This window comes from Panthera leo, chromosome C2 (genome assembly GCF_018350215.1).
Source record: "Panthera leo isolate Ple1 chromosome C2, P.leo_Ple1_pat1.1, whole genome shotgun sequence".
NCBI classification, from domain to species: domain Eukaryota; kingdom Metazoa; phylum Chordata; class Mammalia; order Carnivora; family Felidae; genus Panthera; species Panthera leo.
Window position 1 is genome coordinate 126,489,319 of NC_056687.1, and position 19,295 is coordinate 126,508,613.

Consider the following 19,295-nt stretch of genomic DNA (forward strand, 5'->3'; position numbering starts at 1 on the left):
TGCACTGGAAAAAGAAAATGATATAAAGGACATCATTGGGACAACTGACCAAACCAGAATCTGAATGGTAGACAAAAAGTATTACAAAGGTAGATTACATATTGGGCACACATAAAACAAGTCTTAATAAATTTAAAAAGATGGGGCGTCTGGGTGGCTCATTTGGTTAAGCTTCTAACTCTTGATTTCAGCTCAGGTCATGATCTTACAGTACACATCAGGCCTTCCATTGGGCTCAGCACAGACAGCGCAAAGCCTGCTTGGGATTCTATCTCTTCCTCTTTCTCTCTCCCCCTGCCCCCTCTCAAAATAAACATTAAAAAAAAATTGTTTTAAGATAAAACAGTTTTTAGTATTCAAATCACAATGAATGAAACTAGAAAAAGAAGAGCTGGAAAATTCAAGTATGTGAAAATTAAACATCACACTTTTTAAAAACCACCGTGTCTCCCTATCAAAATAACACCAGCATTCTTCACAGAGCTAGAACAAAGAATCCTAAAATTTGTATGGAACCAGAGAAGACCCCAAACAGCCAAAGCAATCCTGAAAAAGAAAACAAAAGCTGGAGCATCACAATTCCAAACTTAAAGATCTATTACTAAGTTGTAATCAAGACAGTATAGTAGTGGCACAAAACCAGACACAGAGATCAATGGAAAAGAATAGAGAACCCAGAAATGTGCGCACAAACATATGGCCAACTAATCTTTCACAAAGCAGGAAAGAAGATCCAATGCAATAAAGACAGTCTCTTCAGCAAAATGGTGCTCGGAAAACTGGACAGTGACATGCAGAAAAATGAACCTGGATCACTTTCTTACACAATACACAAAAATAAACTCAAAATAGAGAAAGACCTAAACGAAAGACAGAAAGCCATCAAAATCCTAGCAAATACCTCTTTGACCTAAGAGTCAGCAACTTCCCACTCAACATGACTCCAGAGGCAAGGGAAACAAAAGCAATTAACTACTGGGACATCATCAAGATAAAAAGCTTCTGCATGGCAAAGGAAACAATCAGCAAAACTAAAAGGTGATGGAATGGGAGAAGATATTTGCAAATGATATATCAAATAAAGGGTGAGTATCCAAAATCTATAAAGAACTTACCAAATTCAACACCCAAAAAAAATAAACCCAGTGAAAAAATGGGCAAAAGACATGAATGGACACTTCTCCAAAGACATCCAGATGGCTGACACATGAAAAGACGCTCAACATCACTCATCATTAGGGAAATAGAAGTCAAAACCACAATGAGATACCACCTCACACCTGGCTAAATTGAACAAGTCAGGCAACAACAGATGTTGGCAAGGATGCAGAGAAAGAGGAACCCATTTGCACTGCACTGTTGCAAGGATGCAGAGAAAGAGGAACCCATTTGCACTGTTGGTAGGAACGCAAACTGGTGCAGCCACTCTGGAAAACAGTATGGAGGTTCCTCAAAAATGAGATATAGAACTAACCTATGACCCAACAATTGCACTACTAGGTATTTAAAGGATATAGGAATGCTGTTTTCAAGGGGCACATGCACCTCAATGTTTATAGCAGCACTATTGACAATAGCCAAAGTATATAAAGTGCCCAAATGTTCATCAACTGATGAATGGATGAAGAAGATGTGGGGTGTGTGTGTGTGTGTGTATACATACACACATATACATACATACAATGGAATATTACTCAGCAATCAAAAAGAACAAAATCTTGCCATTTGCAACAATGTGGATGGAACTACAGTGTACTTTGCTAAGTGAAATTAGTCAGAGAAAGACAAATATCATATTACTTCACTCATATGTGGAATTTAAGATACTAAACAGATGAAAATAAGGGAAGGGAAGCAAAAATAATATAAACACAGGGAGACAGACAAAACATTAAGAGACTCCAATACACAGAACAAACTGAGGGTTGTTGGAGGGGTTTTGGTTGGGGGGATGCGGCTAAATGGACAGGGGGCATTGAGGAGGGCACTTGTTGGGATGAGCACTGGGTGTTATATGTAAGTGATAAATCACTGGATTCTACTCCTGAAATCATTATTGCACTATATGCTAACTAACTTGTATGTAAATTAAAAAAATAATGAAAGAAAATAAACTTAAAAAAAAGAGCGTCAAAGAGAAAAATCAAGTGAAATAGGAAAATAGCCTGAGACAAACTGAAGTGAAAACACAACAGGGAAGAAAAATCCCAAATAACATAACTTTATACCTTAAGGAAAAAAAAAGAACCAACTAAATCCAAAGTTAGCAGAGATTAGCACAGAGATACATGAAAAATAGAAAAGCAAGATATAGATAGATATATACACACACTCCTCAAGGGAACCAAAAGTTGATTTTCAAAAAGACTGGTAAAAATGACGTATCTTTTGCTAGGTGGACTAAGAAAAAGGGACTCAAATTACTAAAATAAGAAATGAAAATGGGGACGTTACTACCAATTTTACAAGAAATAAAAATAAATACATACATACACACATACATACATAAGAGCCCTATGAACAATTCTACACCACATTGGATAACCTAGATGAAATGGACAATTCCTGGAAACAACTTACCAAGACTAAATCAATAACAAATGGCTTCACTAGTGAATTCTACCAAACATTTCAAGAAGGATTAAAATCAATCCCTCTCAAATACTTCCAAAATAATTAAAATAAATGGAACACTTCTTAAGGCCCAGCATTACCTTAATACCAAAGCCGAAGACACTACAAAAACAAACTACAAATCAACATCCCATAGAAATACTGATGCAAAAATACTCAAAATAATGACAAACCTAACTCGACATTTTAAAAGAATTATACAAGACCAGAATTTTTTCCTGACATGCCACTGCGTAAAACAGCATGATTTTTCCTAAAAATATTAAAGAGAAATAACATTTGATCCAGTAATTCCACTCCTAGGTGTATGCCCAAAAAAACAAACACAGGGATTCAAAGAGATGCTTGTACACCATTTGTTGCAGTATTATGTGCAATAGTCAAAAGACGGAAACAGCTCAAGTGTTCACTGACCAATGAATGGATATACAAATGTGGTGTATCATACAAAAGAACACTAATAAGCCTTAAAAAGGAAGGCTGATAAAAACTAAAAGGCAACCGACAGAACGGGAGAGGATATTTCCAAGCGACATATCAGATACAGGGTTAGTATCCAAAATCTATAAAGAACTTAGCAAACTCAACACCCAAAAAACAAATAATCCAGTGAAGAAATGGGCAAAAGACATGAATAGACACTTCTCTAAAGAAGACATACAGATGGCCAACAGACATAGGAAAGAATGCTCAACATCACTCATCATCAGGGAAATACAAATCAAAACCACAATGAGATACCACCTTACACCTGTCAGATGGTAAACATTAACAACTCAGGCAACAACAGATGTTGGAGAGGATGTGGAGAAAGAGGATCTCTTTTGCACTGCTGGTGGAAATGCAAACTGGTGTAGCCACTCTGGAAAACAGTATGGAGGTTCCTCAAAAAATTAAAAACAGAATTACCCTATGACACAGCAATTGCACTACTAGGTATTTATCCAAGGGATACAGGTATCCTGTTTCAAAGGGACACATGCACTCCAATGTTTATAGCAGCACTATCAACAACAGCCAAAGTATGGAAAGAGCCCAAATGTCCATTGATGGATGAATGGATAAAGATGTGGTATATATATACAATGAAGTATTACTTGGCAATCAAAAGGAATGAAATCTTGCACAAAAATTGTGCAACTATGTGGATGGAACTAGAAGGTATTATGTTAAACAAAATTAGAGAAAGACAAAAATCATATGACTTCACTCATATGAGGACTTTAAGAGACAAAACAGATGAACATAAGGGAAGGGAAACAAAAATAATATAAAAACAAGGAAGGGGACAAAACATAAGAGAATCTTAAATATGGAGAACAAACAGAGGGTTACTGGAGGGATTGTGGGAGGGGGGGATGGGCTAAATGGGTAAGGAACATTAAGGAATCTACTCCTGAAATCACTGTTGCACTATATGCTAACTAATTTGGATGTAAATTTAAAAAAATTTTTTTAAAAAAAGGAAGGCTGATAAATGTTACAACATGGATGAACTCTGAAGACATTATGCTAACTGAAATAAGCCAGTCACAAACAGGCAAATGACATATGACTCCACAAATTCACAGAGAGAATGGTACTAGGAGTAGCAGGTAATGGTAAGCTAGTGTTTAGTAAGTACAAAGTTCCAGTTGGGATAGATGAAAAAATTCTGGAGATAGATGGTGGTGATGGTTGCACAAAAATGTGATTGCACCTAATGCAACAGAAATGTAACTGAAATTTACCACTGTAAACTTTTTTGTGTATTTTACCACAATTCTTTTGAAGTACTGTGTCAGTGTTAAACTCCTTGAATAACTGGTTGTGTAAGAAAATATCCTAATTCTTAAGAATTATATACCAAAGCATTAAGCAGTAAAGAGACATGATATGTACCACCCACTCACAAATGGTTAAGAATTCTAGGGTACCTGAGTGGCTCAGTCAGTTAAGCATCTGACTCTTGGATTTTGGCTCAGGTCATAATCTCACAGTTTTGAGATCAAGTCCCTCATCGGGCTTCGTGCTAGGCATGGAACCTGCTTAATTAAGATTCTCTCTTACCCTCTTCCTCTGCCCCTCCCCCACTCACACTCTAAAACACACACACACACACACACACACACACACACACACACAAATGGTTAAGAATTCTGCAAATATGAATTTCAAAATAAAGACTCTTCAAAAAATCTGTTCAAAAGCTAGCATTAAGAGGAGGAAAATTGCAAAATTACAGCATGGGAGAAGACAGGTACAACATACAACTGATAAAGAACTTATATCCAGAACATACAAAGTACTCCTAAAAATAAGGAAAAAAAAAACACCACAATTTTTAAAATGGGCAAGATAGGGGTGCCTGGGTGGCTCAGTCAGTTAAGCATCCAACTTCGGCTCAGGTCATGATCTCACAGTTCGTGAGTTCGAGACCCGCATCAGACTCTCCGCTGACGGCTCAGAGCCTGAAGCCTGCTTCAGACTCTTGTCTCCCTCTCTCTCTGCCCCTCACCTGCTTGTGCGCTCCCTCGTTCTCTCTCAGAAATAAACATTAAAAAAATTTAAATGGGCAAAATAGATGAACAGGCATGCCACAAAAGAAGAAACATGAGAAGGTGCTAAACCTCATTAGTCATGGAAATGCAATGAGAAATCACACCACATGCAAACTGGCATAATTATATTAATAAAGGTGCTGGCAAGGATGTGGAACAAGTGAAATTCTCAAACATTACAAACAGAAGTGTAAACTGCTGCAACCTCTTTACAGAAGAGTCAGGCATTACCTAAAAAACCTGAAGGTATGTACATCCTATGACATAACTGTGCCCTTGAGAACCTAAAATCGAGATACAACTATAAGAATGCTTAAAGCAGCATCAATGGCAATGGCAGAAGTCTTTAAACACAAATGGTAGTAGAATGAATAAGTTAATATACTACGGAGCTATTAAAATGTATGAACTACATTTACAAAGAACATGGATAAATCTTAAAGCCAACAAGTCACAGCCATATACAAAAGAATGAACGAAAGAATGAATATCCTTTCACCTTACATGAAGGTCAAAATAAGCAACACTAAACCATGATTTTTAACTGTAAATCAAAGCAAATAAAAAAAATTACCATAAAAGTTGAGGTAATAACTCTGGACAGGATGAATGGAGGCAATAATGATTAGTACAGGTAATGGGAGCAGGACTCTGGCGACCATTTCTTGATCTCAGTGTTATTTATGTGGATTTGTACTTTGTAATTGCTGAACTGTACATATTTTACGTACCTCCCTAAGTATGACACAATTAACAATGCTCAAAATTTTTTAAATTAAACAGGTGAGGAGGCAAAGAAGAATCAAGGAGACCAGTTAGAAGGATTCTGCAATAATCCAGATGGGGTGCTTGAATCTAAACAGCAGCAGTGTAAATAGTAAGAAGTACACAACAATCTGATTTTAAATTACATCCTAAAGTAGAGAGACTATGATTTCGAACTGAACTTAGCATTGGACAGAAAAGGCAGAGTTAAAATACTGCAATGTTTTGGTTTTTTTTTACCTGAGCCAGTGGAAGGCCATTTACTGAGATGAGGAAGGCTGTCAGAGAACACTTTGGAGGAGACTTGTTAGAGACCAAAACCCATTAAGTTTGAGACACCACTAACGTCCAAATGGAAACACTGGTAAGCAACTGAGTATGTAATTCTAGAGTTCAGAAGTGTTTCATTCCTGAAGACACAGATAGGAGAGTTGTCAGCATAGAGATGGATATTTAAAGTCTTAAGATGGGATAAGATCACCAAGAGAATCAGAGAAGAGACAGAGGAAGAAAACCAAAAGACCATGGTACTTTGATGTTTCAGAGGAAGGAGTGATTAGGTAGGTCAAATGCCAAAAAGTCAAGTAAGATGATGACTGAGAAATGTCAACTGGATTTAGTAATGCAGGAATCTCTGGGGTCTCTGATACAAAAAAATTGACATCATGGGTGACCCTGAATAGAGTAATATCCATTTCATCATAAACTAGCTATCCAAGTATACTCAGATCTATTTCCCAATTCTGTTCCTCTGGTCTACTTACTTACAAGTTGATTAAACGGTTATTTTCACTCTATATTTTATTACCTGGCAGGGCTAGCCTTTCATTACACTTCTTTCATGGACTGTCTAGTCCTTTAAGAAAAAACAAACAAAAAAAAACCAATCTGTTAGCATTTTTACTGTAGTTGCATTAAATACATGACATACTTAACATATAGAATAGTTAAGACCAGATGATCAGTTATGGAGGACAAAAGAAGGCTGATGGCACCAATATGCAGACATTAAAGAAAGTTCTGCAAGTAGAGGATGGGAGTGCTTATGATAACAACACATAACTGAGAAAGCATACAAAAAAAATCCAGAAATCAGTATCATTTCTATACACTAATAAAATATCTGAAAAAGAAAGCTAGGACATCCACAATAGCATCAAACATAAAAAAATATTGGAAATAAATTTAACCAGGATGCTTGGGTGGCTCAGCTGGTTAAGCATCCGACTTCAGCTCAGGTCATGATCTCGCAGTTCATGGGTTCAAGCCTGTCGTTGGACTCTGTGCTCACAGCTCAGAGCCTGGATCCTACTTCAGGTTATGTGTCTCCCTCTGCCCCTCCCCCACTCACACTCCATCTCTCTCTCTCTCTCTGTCTCTCTCAAAAAATGAATAAATGTTTAAAAAAAAAAGAAAGAAAGAAAAATTTAACCACAGAAGTGAAAGATCTAAACACTGAAAACGCTAAGACTTTGGTGAAAGACACAGAAGAGAACACAAATAAATGGAAGAGATCTCAGGTTCATGGATAAGAACACTGTTAAAATGTCCATTCTACCCAAAGCCCTCTATAGATTCAATGCAATTCCTTTGAAAATTCCAGGGACATTTTTGACAAATAGAAAAAAAAACATCTAAAGTTTGCATGGAACCAAAGACCCAGAACAGCAATCCTGACAAAGAAGAATAAAGCTGGAGACACCACACTTTTTTTTTTTTAATCTTTATTTTTGAGAGAGAGAGAGAGAGAGAGAGACAGATGCAAGTAGGGGAGGAACAGACAGAGAGGGAGACACAGAATCTGAAGCAGGCTCTAGGCTCTGAGCTGTGAGCACAGAACCCGATGTGGGGCTGGAACCCACAAACCACAAGATCATGACTTGAGCTGAAGTTGGACACTTAACTGACTGAGCCACCCAGGCGCCCCTGGAGGCACCATACTTTCTGATTCCAAACTATAATGCAAAGTTACAATAATAAAAACAGTATGGTACTAGCATAAAAACAGACATACAGACCAACAGAACAGAGTCAAGAACCCAGAAGTAAATCCTCATATATAATGCCAACTAATATTGACAAGGGAGCCAAGAATACTCAATGAGGAAAAGACCATTTCCTCAATAAATGATTTTGGGAATACTGGGTAAGTACAGGCAGAAGAATGCAATCAGACCCATATATTCGACTGCTCACAAAAAATAACTCAAAATGGATTAAAGACTTAAAGACCTGAAACCATAAAACTCTTAGAAGAAAACATAGGGAAAATGCTCCTGGATACTGATCTTGGCAACAATTTTATGGATAGTACACCAAAAGCAGAAACAACAAAAGCAAAAATTAACAAGCAGAATATCAAACTAAAAAGTTTCTGCACAGCAAAAGAAAATCAACAAAATGAAAAGGCCACCTACTGAATGGGAGAAAATATTTGCAAACCATGTATGTGAAAAGGGGTTAATATCAAAAACAGTTAAAGAATACCTATAACTCAATAAAAACAAAAATCAAAAATGAAAACTATGTGAGGTGAAGAATGTGTTAAATAACCTTATTGTGATAAACACTTCACAATATATGCATGTATCAAGCTATCACACTGTACACTTTAAACTTACAGTGTTATATGACAACTGTATCAATAAAGCTAGAAAAAAAATTTTAATGAACAGAAGATCTCAACATTTTTCCAAAGAAGACATACAAATGGTCAACAAGCATATGAAAAGATACCCAACATCACTGATCATCAGGGAAATGTATATCAAAACCAAAAAGAGGTATTGCCTCAACCTGTTAGAATGGCTATTATGGAAAAGACAAGAAATAACTGTTGGCAAAAATGTGGAGAATAGGGAACACTTGTGCACTGCTGGCGGGAATGTAAATGGATACAGCCACTATGGAAAAACAGCAGGGAGGTCCCTCAAAAAATTAAAAATACAATTATATGATCCAACATTTCCACTTTTGGATATATATCCAAAGGAAACCATCAGCAAAACTACAAGACAACCTACTAAATGGAAAAAGATATTTGCAAACAACATATCTGATAAAGGGTTACTAAAGAACTGATACAACTGAACACCCTAAGAACAATACAATCAAAAGATGGGCAGGCGACATGAACAGATAGTTCTCCAAAGACTACATCCAGAGGACCAACAGACACATGAAAAGATGCTCAACATCACTCATCATCAGGGGAATGGAAATCAAAATTACTACAATGAGACCTTACATTAAAGGATGTAGAGAAAAGGAAACCCTTATGCATTGTTGGTGGGAATGCAAACTGGTGCAGCCACTGTGGAAAACAGTATAGAGGTTCCTCAAAAATTTTTTCAAAAAACTACGCCATGATCCAGTAATCATACTCCAAAGAATATGGATTCTAATTCAAAGGGATACATAACCCCTGTGTTTATTGCAGTATAATTTACAATAGCCAAATTGTTGAAGCAACCCAAATGTCCACTGATTGATGAATGGATAAAGAAGATGCAGTGTGCGTGTGTGCATGCATGCATTCATGTGTGTGTATGTGTATGTGTATATATGTATGTGTATGTGTATATGTATATATATGTATATATATACTATGAAATATTCAGCCATCAAAAAGAATGAAATCTTACTATCTGCAAGAGCTAGAGAGTACAATGCTAAGAGAAATAGTCAGAGAAAGACAAACACCATATGATTTTACTCACAGGTGGAATTTAAGAAACAAAACGAACAAAGAAAAAAAAAAAAAAAGACAAACCAAAACACAGACTCTTAACTATAAAGAACAGATGGTTACCAGAGGAAGGTGGGTGGGGGGATAGGTGAAATAGGTGAAGGGAATTAATAGTACACTCATCATGATGAACAATGAGTAATATAAGGAATTACTGAATCACTGTATTGTATACTGGAAACTAAGATAACACTGTATGTTGACTACACTGGAATTAAAATTTTATTTTATTATTTTGAGAGAGAGAGTGTGTGTGCCTGGGGTAGGGTCATGGGGTGGGGGGAAGGGGTGGGTAGGAGAATCCCAAGCAGGCTCCACACCCAGTGCAGAGCCCAACATGGAGCTCAATCCCACGATGATGAGACAACGAGCTGAACAGAAATCAAGAGTTGGATGCTTAACCAACTGAGCCACCCAGGTACCCCCAGAATTAAAATTTTTTTAAAAAAGGAAATGAAATAAGCACCTCAAAGAGATATTATCTGCACTCCAATGTTCACTGTAGCATTACTACAATAGCCAAGATACAGAAACAACCTAAGTGTCCAAAAACAGATAAATGAAGAAAAGAAGAAACGCACATTATTCAGCCATGAGAAAAAAGGAAATCCTGCCAATCTGTGACATGGATGGACCTTGAGAGCATTTCACTCATGGCTTATTATTATTAGCCATGTATAAATGCATATGCTAAATGAAATAAAACCAGAAAGAGACAGACAATGTATGATCTCACCTATGTGTGGAATCTAAAAAGCTGAACTCCTAGGGGTGCCTGGGTGACTCAGTTGGTTAAATGTCTGACTCTTGATTTTGGCTCAGGTCATGATCTCACGGTTTGTGAGATCCCACACTGGACTCTGCACTGACAGCAAAGAGCCTGCTTGGGAATCTCTCTCTTTTTCCTCTCTCGGCCTCTCCCCTGCTCGCTCACCTGAGTGCCCTATCTCTAAATAAATAAATAAACAAACAAATATTCTTTAAAAAGAAGCAAAAAATCTGGATTCCTAGAAACAGAGTAGAATGGTAGTTACCAGCAGCTGGTGACTGGGGGAATGGGGAGGGAGGTGCTGGTGAAAGGTATAAACTTGCAGTTATAAGATGAGTAAGTTCTGGAGATGTCACATACGCGCAGAGTGACTCTTACTGTTAATACTGTATTATACACTTGATAATTGCTAGGAGAGTAGATCTTAAATGTTCTCACCATAGAAAAGAAATGGTAATTATCTGAGGTGATGGAGGTGTTAACTAAGTAACACTACAACGGTAATTATTTTTGCAAAATATAAGTTTATCAAATCAACACATCATACACCTTAAACTTATACGATGTTATATGTTAATCATCTCTCAATAAAGCTGGAAAATAACCACAAAGAAAGAGGGAGAAAGCCATGTAGAATGAACCCCACTATATTCATACATATATAGTGAATGGAATAGCATGAGATGACAAGGGACACCAAGACAGCCAGAGAGGGGAGAGGAGAGGCCAGGGACAACAGAGTAGAGGCAAAGGGAAAGAATGTTGCTAACACATGGAGGGAAATGCATGCTAAAGATCACTTACAGTGACACAGAAATCACTGATGACCTTTAAAAAAACAGGTTTAGTGGAGTGAGGGGACAGAGCCAAATTGGAATGTGTTAAGGAGAGTGGGAAGATAGGAATAGGGCAATAGCCACAGGGAGATACAGACTAGGGGAGGACTTTTGTGTTAGTTTTTAAGATAAGAAATACCTGAACATGGGTTAGTTCTGATGGGAGGATCCAGTACAAAGGAAGAGGCTGAAAACAGTAGATGAAAGAGAGCAAACAGAAGTCTGGCTACTGAAAAAGTGTGAGGAGTCTTATTACAAAATGTGCATGAATGTAGGGAGAGCGGGAGAGAATGTCCTTAGCCAAAAGAATTGACACCTCTGTTCCTGGCAGGGAGAAGAAGGCTGGGTTAGCTCAGATAGGTATTGTATATATTGACTGAGTGGGCAAAGTATAGGGAATTCTGCTTTGTTCAGGAAGAGAAGTGGTCATCTTCATTTTTAAAACCACCTCTGTTGAACATACAGATTGCTTTCAATCCATCACAAAAAACAGAGTATCTGGATCAAAGTTTCGAAACTTGTCAATTCCTACTGCCAAACTACCCTTGAGAAAAAAAGTGTTCCTTATTTACATTCTCTCATTTACATTGTTCTCCTCATACTAGAAGACTAGCTTTTCTCTCCATCCTACTCCAAATCAGTCTTGGAATTTATTTGCTCATTACTGTTAAATGTATTTTATAAAGAAAAACTAATTTTTTAAAAATGTTCTCAAGTTCAAGTATAATGCAAGTTCTTGTATAAATGCAAGTAGGCCTGATTTAAAATTAGAAATATCTTGATAAACCACTAGCCAGTTTGGTCAAAAAGAAAAAGGAAAGGACCCAAATAAATAAAATCAAGAGTGAAAGAGGAGAGATCACAACCAACACAGCAGATATGCAAACAATACTATTGTGAATACTATGAGCAATTATATGCCAATAAAATGGGCAATCTGGAAGAAATGGACAAATTCCTAGAAACATATACACTACCAAAAGTGAAACAGGAAGAAATAGAAAACTTGAACAGACCCATAACCAGTAAAGAAATTGAATTAGAAATCAAAAATCTCCCAAAAAACAAGAGTCCAGGGCCCGATGGCTTTCCAGGGGAATTCTACGAAACATTTAAGGAAGAGTTAACATCTATTCTTTTGAAGCTGTTCCAAAAAATAGAAATGGAAGGAAAACTTCCAAATTCTTTCTATGAAGCCAGCATTACCTTGATTCCAAAACCAGACAGAGACCCCACTAAAAAGGAGAACTATAGACCAATTTCCCTGATGAACATGGATGCAAAAATCCTCAACAAGGTATTAGCCAAATGGCTCCAACAATACATTAAAAAAATTATTCACCAGGACCAAGTGGGATTTATACCTGGGATGCAGGGCTGGTTCAATATCTGCAAAACAATGAACATGATTCATCACATCAATTAAAAAAGGACAAGAACCATATGACCCTCTCAATAGATGCAGAAAAAGCATTTGACAAAATACAGCATCCTTTCTTGATCAAAACCCACAAGAAAGTAGGGATAGAAGGATCATACTTCGAGATCATAAAAGCTGTATATGAACGACCCAACATTAAATCATCCTCAATGAGGAAAAACTGAGAGCTTTCCACCTAAGGTCAGGAACAAGACAGGGATGTCTACTTTCGCCACTGTTATTCAACATAGTGTTGGAAGTCTTAGCCTCTGCAATCAGACAACACAAAGAAATAAAGGGCATCCAAATTAGCCAGGAGGAGGTCAAACTTTCACTCTTCCCATTTGACACAATACTGTATATGGAAAACCCTAAAGATTCCACCAAACAACTGCTAGAACTGATTCATGAATTCAGCAAAGTTGCAGGATATAAAATCAATGCACAGAAATTGGTTTCATTCCTATTCACCAACAATGAAACAACAGAAAGAGAAATCAAGGAATCAATCCCATTTACAATTGCACCAAAACCCATAAAATACCTAGGAATAAATTTAACCAAAGAGGTGAAAACTCTACACACTGAAAACTATAGGAAGCTTATGAAAAAACTGAAGAAGACACCAAAAAATGGAAAAATGTTCCATGCTCCTGGATAGGAAGAACAAATATTGTTAAAATGTAGATACTACCCAAAGCAATCTACACATTCAATGCAATCCCTATCAAAATTAAACTAGCATTCTGCACAGAACTAGAACAAATAATCCTAAAATTTGTATGGAACCAAAAAAGACCCCGAATAGCCAAAGCAGTCTTGAAAAAGAAAACCAAAGCAGGAGGCATCACAATCCCGGACTTCAAGCTATACTACAAAGCTGTAACTATCAAGACAGTATGGTACTGACACAAGAACAGACACTCAGATCAATGGAACAGAAGAGAGAACCCAGAAATGGACCCACAAACGTATGGCCAACTAATCTTTGACAAAGCAGGAAAGAATATCCAATGGAATAAAGACAGTCTCTTCAGCAAGTGGTGCTGGGAAAACTGGACAGCGACATGCAGAAGAATGAACCTGGACCACTTTCTTACACCATACACAAAAATAAACTCAAAATGGATGAAAGACCTAAATGTAAGACAGGAAGCCATCAAAATCCTAGAGGAGAAAGCAGGCAAAAACCTCTCTGACCTTGGCCGCAGCAACTTCTTACTCAACATGTCTCCGGAGGCAAGGGAAACAAAAGCAAAAATGAACTACTGGGGCCTCATCAAAATAAAAAGCTTCTGCACAGCCAAGAAAACAACCAGCAAAACTAAAAGGTAATCGACAGAATGGGAGAAGATATTTGCAAATGACATATCAGATAAAGGGTTAGGATCCAAAATCTATAAAGAACTTATCAACCTCAACACCCAAAAAACAGATAATCCAGTGAAGAAATGGGCAAAAGACATGAATAGACACTCCTCCAAGGAAGACATCCAGATGGCCAACCGACACATGAAAAAATGCTCAACATCACCTCATCATCAGGGAAATACAAATCAAAACCACAATGAGATACCACCTCACACCTGTCAGAATGGCTAACATTAACAACTCAGGCAACAACAGATGTTGGTGAGGATGCGGAGAAAGAGGATCTCTTTTGCATTGTTGGTGGGAATGCAAGCTAGTGCAGCCACTCTGGAAAATGGTATGGAGGTTCCTCAAAAAACTAAAAATAGAACTACCCTATGACCCAGCAATTGCACTACTAGGTATTGGATACAGGTGTGCTGTTTCAAAGGGACACATGCACCCCCATGTTTATAGCAACAGTATCAACAATAGCCAAAGCGTGGAAAGAGCTCAGATGTCCATCGATGGATGAATGGATAAAGAAGATGTGGTATGTGTGTGTGTATATATATATATATGTGTGTGTGTGTATATATATATATATATATACATATATATACACACACCCCCCCTACATATTTATATACATGTATACACACACACACACACACACACACACACACACACACAATGGACTATTACTCGGCAATCAAAAAGAATGAAATCTTGCCATTTGCAACTATGTCGATGGAACTCGAGGGTATTATGCTAAGCAAAATTAGTCCATCAGAGAAAGATAAATATCATATGACTTTACTCATATGAGGGCTTTAAGAGACAAAACAGATAAATATAATGGAAGGGAAACAAAAATAATATAAAAACAGGGAGGGGGACAAAACATAAGAGACTCTTAAATATGGAGAACAAACAGAGGGTTACTGGAGGGGTTGTGGGAGGGGGATGGGCTAAATGGGTAAGGGGCATTAAGGAATCTACTCCTGAAATCACTGTTGCACTATATGCTAACTAATTTGGATGTAAATTTTAAAAAATAAAATTAAAAAATTTTTTCAAAAAAATAAGTAAAATAAAATTTAAAATATCATTCCATAAAAATTATGTACTAAAGATATACACCTCTCAAAATGAAGTTAGAAATCAGATTTACCATTACCATTATAAACAATATGTAATGAAATGGCAAAAAGCTGAAAAAATAAAGGTAGGACATAAGAAACAACTTCCCAATAGATTACAGGAAAGCCTACTGTGAGAAACTTCTTAAAAGGATTCAGTAAACAATCATCTGTCTGGGCAGATAGGATCCTTTGATTACTTGGAAATCATTTGCATTTCAAATCAACAAGTAAAATCACCCACCAATGAAGTACACAAACACATTCTGCCAAAACCTTCTCTCCACTAACATCTTATCATTACTATGCTGAAAGCCAATGACAATGCAGATAACTCAGATCTAGGTCAGGGATTCTTTTTACTGCAGGTGAGTTACTGAACAACTCTCAAAGGGCAGGAGAAACAGGCCCTTCCTTCTTACCTTTACCATGAACGTAAAGTCTGTTAGAGCTGGGGAATACACGGCCCCACCAGCACATGGGCCCATGATGAGAGAAATCTGAGGGACGACTCCAGATGCCATGACGTTCCTCTGCCAAAAGAGAAAGATAAGGCGTCTTGTTACAGAGGTGTTCATTGCACTAACTGCAGAAAAATAAAGGCAATAATAAAATTACATTTGGCTTTTAGTCACAGAAATTCTATCCTGGAGGCAAGAGACCTAATCAGTACAGTTTCTTCCAGAATTATATATGTGCAATTTCTCCACATAACAGATGGGATTATTGGCATATTAATTTCTGGGGCAAATACCCTCTCTCCCCTCCCTGACAGTAGTTTCCCAAAAGCTCCAACAGGACATGAGCTCGGAGTGACTCCCATCAATTTCACCCCAGCCCCAAACACACCTCAAGCCCAGCACCCCTACCTTCACAAAGCTGGCTGAAAAAAATGAATGAAAGCCTTAGGCAGGAGGTACAAAGCCAACACTTACCGTGGAGCCATGACCTCTAGTTGGAGTCCCTTCACACCAACCACAGAGGGTACCCAGCAGTTAGAAGGCAAGGTTAAGAAGCAGGTGCAACTTTACTCTGTCTTCAATGTCTGCCCACCTCTAGACAGGGTATATGGAGAAAGGGAGGTAGCTGAAGCCAGAAAGTTTCAATGGGGGAAAAGGTATGCAAAGGGCCAAGCCTCAGGCCACCTCTGGGAAAGAAAGGAATGGGACTGAAAGACCCAAGCAAGATGATACTCCAATGACTCCTTGCCCAACTCCCAACTGTTTTCCTTCCCCTCAGCTCCATCAGCATAAAAGAAGCATGTCCACTTTTAGCCATGTCTAGGCTCTGAACCCAATTTTTATAAATCATAGGACATAGCTGAGAATAGCACAAAAAGCCATCTAATAGAGAGGATTCTGGGAAGATGGCAGAGCAGAAAGCACCAGGAATCTGTCTTCACCTAGACAACACCTGGACTGACATAATCTATGTGAAAAAACTTTTTGAAACTCTAGAGTCTATAGAAGGCTTCCAACTCCCAGAGGAAACTTTGGGGAATAAACTGCAGTTAATTTCGGTCAATTTTAGCTCTTAGCACAACAGCAGCTACTCATCCTCTGCCCCCTTAGCCACAAGGCAGGCAGCGGTAAACATACTCCTGGAGCAGCTTACACAGAGCTTTCAAAAAGAGCCCAGGTAGACAAAAAGCACTCTGTCCTCCAAATATCACGGATTGCCCACTGCTGAGATTCTGATTACACAAATGTAGTTAGAAAGGACGGTGGCCATTGTGGTTCTACCTCCCTACCTCATTGCTGCAAGCCCCTGTCATTCCAGCTCAACATCCCTAATCATTAGGGAAATACAAATCATAACTAGAATGAGGTATCACAGGGGCACCTGGGTGGTTCAGGCAGTTAAGTTTCCAACTTTGGCTCAGGTCATGATCTCATGGTTCGTGGGTTCGAGCCCCGCATCAAGCTCTGTGCTGTAGTTTAGAGCCTGGAGCCTGCTTCAGATTCTGTGTCTCTCCCTCTCTCTGCCCCTCCCCCACCCACTCACTCGCACTCTCTCTCTCAAAAATAAACATTAAAAAGAAAAATCTTTTTAGAAGGTTGTGTTATAGGTACCACAACAGAAACACTGGGATAGCTACTATCAAACAGAAAACAAGTAATGTTGGCAAGGATTTGGAGAAATTGGAACCTTTGCAAACTGCTGGTGGGAATGTAAAATGGTACAGCCACTGTGGAAAACAGCACAGAGGTTCCTCAAAAATTTAAAAATTACCATGTGATCCAGAAATTCCGCTTATAGCAATATACCAGAAAGAATGGAAACCAGGGTCTCAAAGACATATTTGTATTGTTTTTTTGTTTTGTTTTTAGAATTTATTCCGTCACTTGAACCAATGTAAGAAACAAATTTTATTTTGAGAGAGATATGTGCATAAGCAGGGGAGGGGGAGGGGGAGGGGGAGGGGGAGGGGGAGAGAGAGAATCTCAAACAAGCTCCACACCCAGCATGGAGATGGTCACCGTAAGGGAGAGAGATGCTTAACCGACTGAGTCACCCAGGCACCCCTCAAAGAGATATTTGTACACCTATATTCATAGCAGCATTACTCACAATAACTGAAACACAGAAGCAACCCACTGCCCAATGGATGAATGAATAAACAAAATGTGATATGTACATACAACGGAGTATTATTTAGCCTTAAAAAGAAAAAACTTGCTACAACATGGATAAACATTGAGGACATTATACTAAATAAGCCATTCACAAAGACACAAATAAATACAATATTATTTCACTTATATAAGGTACTTAGTCAAAATCATACTGACAAAGTGGAAGACTGATTACCAGGGACCTGGGGGAGGGAATAACAGGGGAAACTGCTTAAAGGGTATAGAGTTCCAGTTTGGTTTTGTTTGTTTGTTTTTGTAATCTCTATACCCAATGTGGGGCTCGAACTCACAACCCCAAGGATCAAGAATCACATGTTCTTCCAACTGAGCCAGCCAGGCACTCCTAGAGTTCCAGTTTTGCAAGATGAAAAGAGTTACCCAGATGAATACTGGTGACAGTTGCACAACATTATGGATGTATTTACTACCACTGAATGTACACTTAATAATGGTTAAATTGGTAAATTTCAAGTGTATTTTACAACAATAAAAAAAGTTGAAAAAGTTGTCTATACTATGCAAAAAATATCAAGGTACACAGGTGAACTTCCAGCTATGGCAGAGTGAATAGTTTAGAAAACTCTCCTCCAAAACAACAACTATAAAACTGGTAAGAATTATCAAAAACAAACATTTGAAGGCTTAGGAACCCAACCAAATATTAACAACTTGAGAAGTGTTTATTGATTTAAAGTTAAAAAAAAAAAAAAAAAAAAAAAAAAAAAAAACCTGCTAAACTTGAGCTAAGAGCAGTAGCATTCTTAACTCAGGCTGCTACCACTGCCCAAACCAGCTCAATGTCCTTCAGGGTAAAAGAAAATAATACCAGATGGTAATTAAAATCCACAAGAAGCAAGTAACATCATGTGATTAAATATATAATACTGTATAAATATAGTTCTGTCTTGATACTTTAAAAGATTATATAAAGCCATAATTTTAAATAACTTATAAACCTAGCAGCAAAGTGTTAATAAGAAAACAAAGGGGGGTAAAATGGAGCTATATCAGATCAAAGATCCTATATTTTACCAGAATTAAGTCAGTTTCCATTTGAAGTAGACTGTGATCAATTAAGATACATATTGTAACCCTTAGAGCAAACACCCATTAACTCAACATAGTTTTGTTTTGTTTTGTTTAAGTCAGAGGAATTAGAAAGGTATACTAAAAATATGTGCGTAACATGGAAGAACTGGAGTGACATCACAGAAGATGCTAGAACAAGAAGTTCTAAGAATCTGCCTCTAACCCACTATTGAGCTAGCAGGAACTGTCTGAATCAACTATTTTGGAACCCTAGAGTGTAGTGGAACCATCCCTCCCCCACCCCTGCAACCCCTTGCGAGGGGATTGGCAGCCTATGTTCCTACTGCAGCTAGCTGGTGTCAGAGTAAGCAATAAGAACCCTGTCCTCCAAAACTCAGTTATGTGTACTGATTACTGATCATGGTT

The 19,295-nt window shown here is 37.8% G+C and overlaps 1 protein-coding gene across 3 annotated transcripts in view; it reads right to left on the reverse strand.

Annotated features, from left to right (window-relative positions):
- The window catches only part of PCCB (propionyl-CoA carboxylase subunit beta), a 98,793-nt gene that overhangs the window by 47,770 nt on the left and 31,728 nt on the right, over window positions 1-19,295 (reverse strand). For all 3 annotated transcript variants that reach the window (XM_042955658.1, XM_042955659.1, XM_042955660.1), the window contains one exon: window positions 15,627-15,737. In XM_042955658.1, coding sequence (XP_042811592.1) covers window positions 15,627-15,737 — 111 coding nt within the window. The remainder of the gene's footprint in view (window positions 1-15,626; window positions 15,738-19,295) is intronic.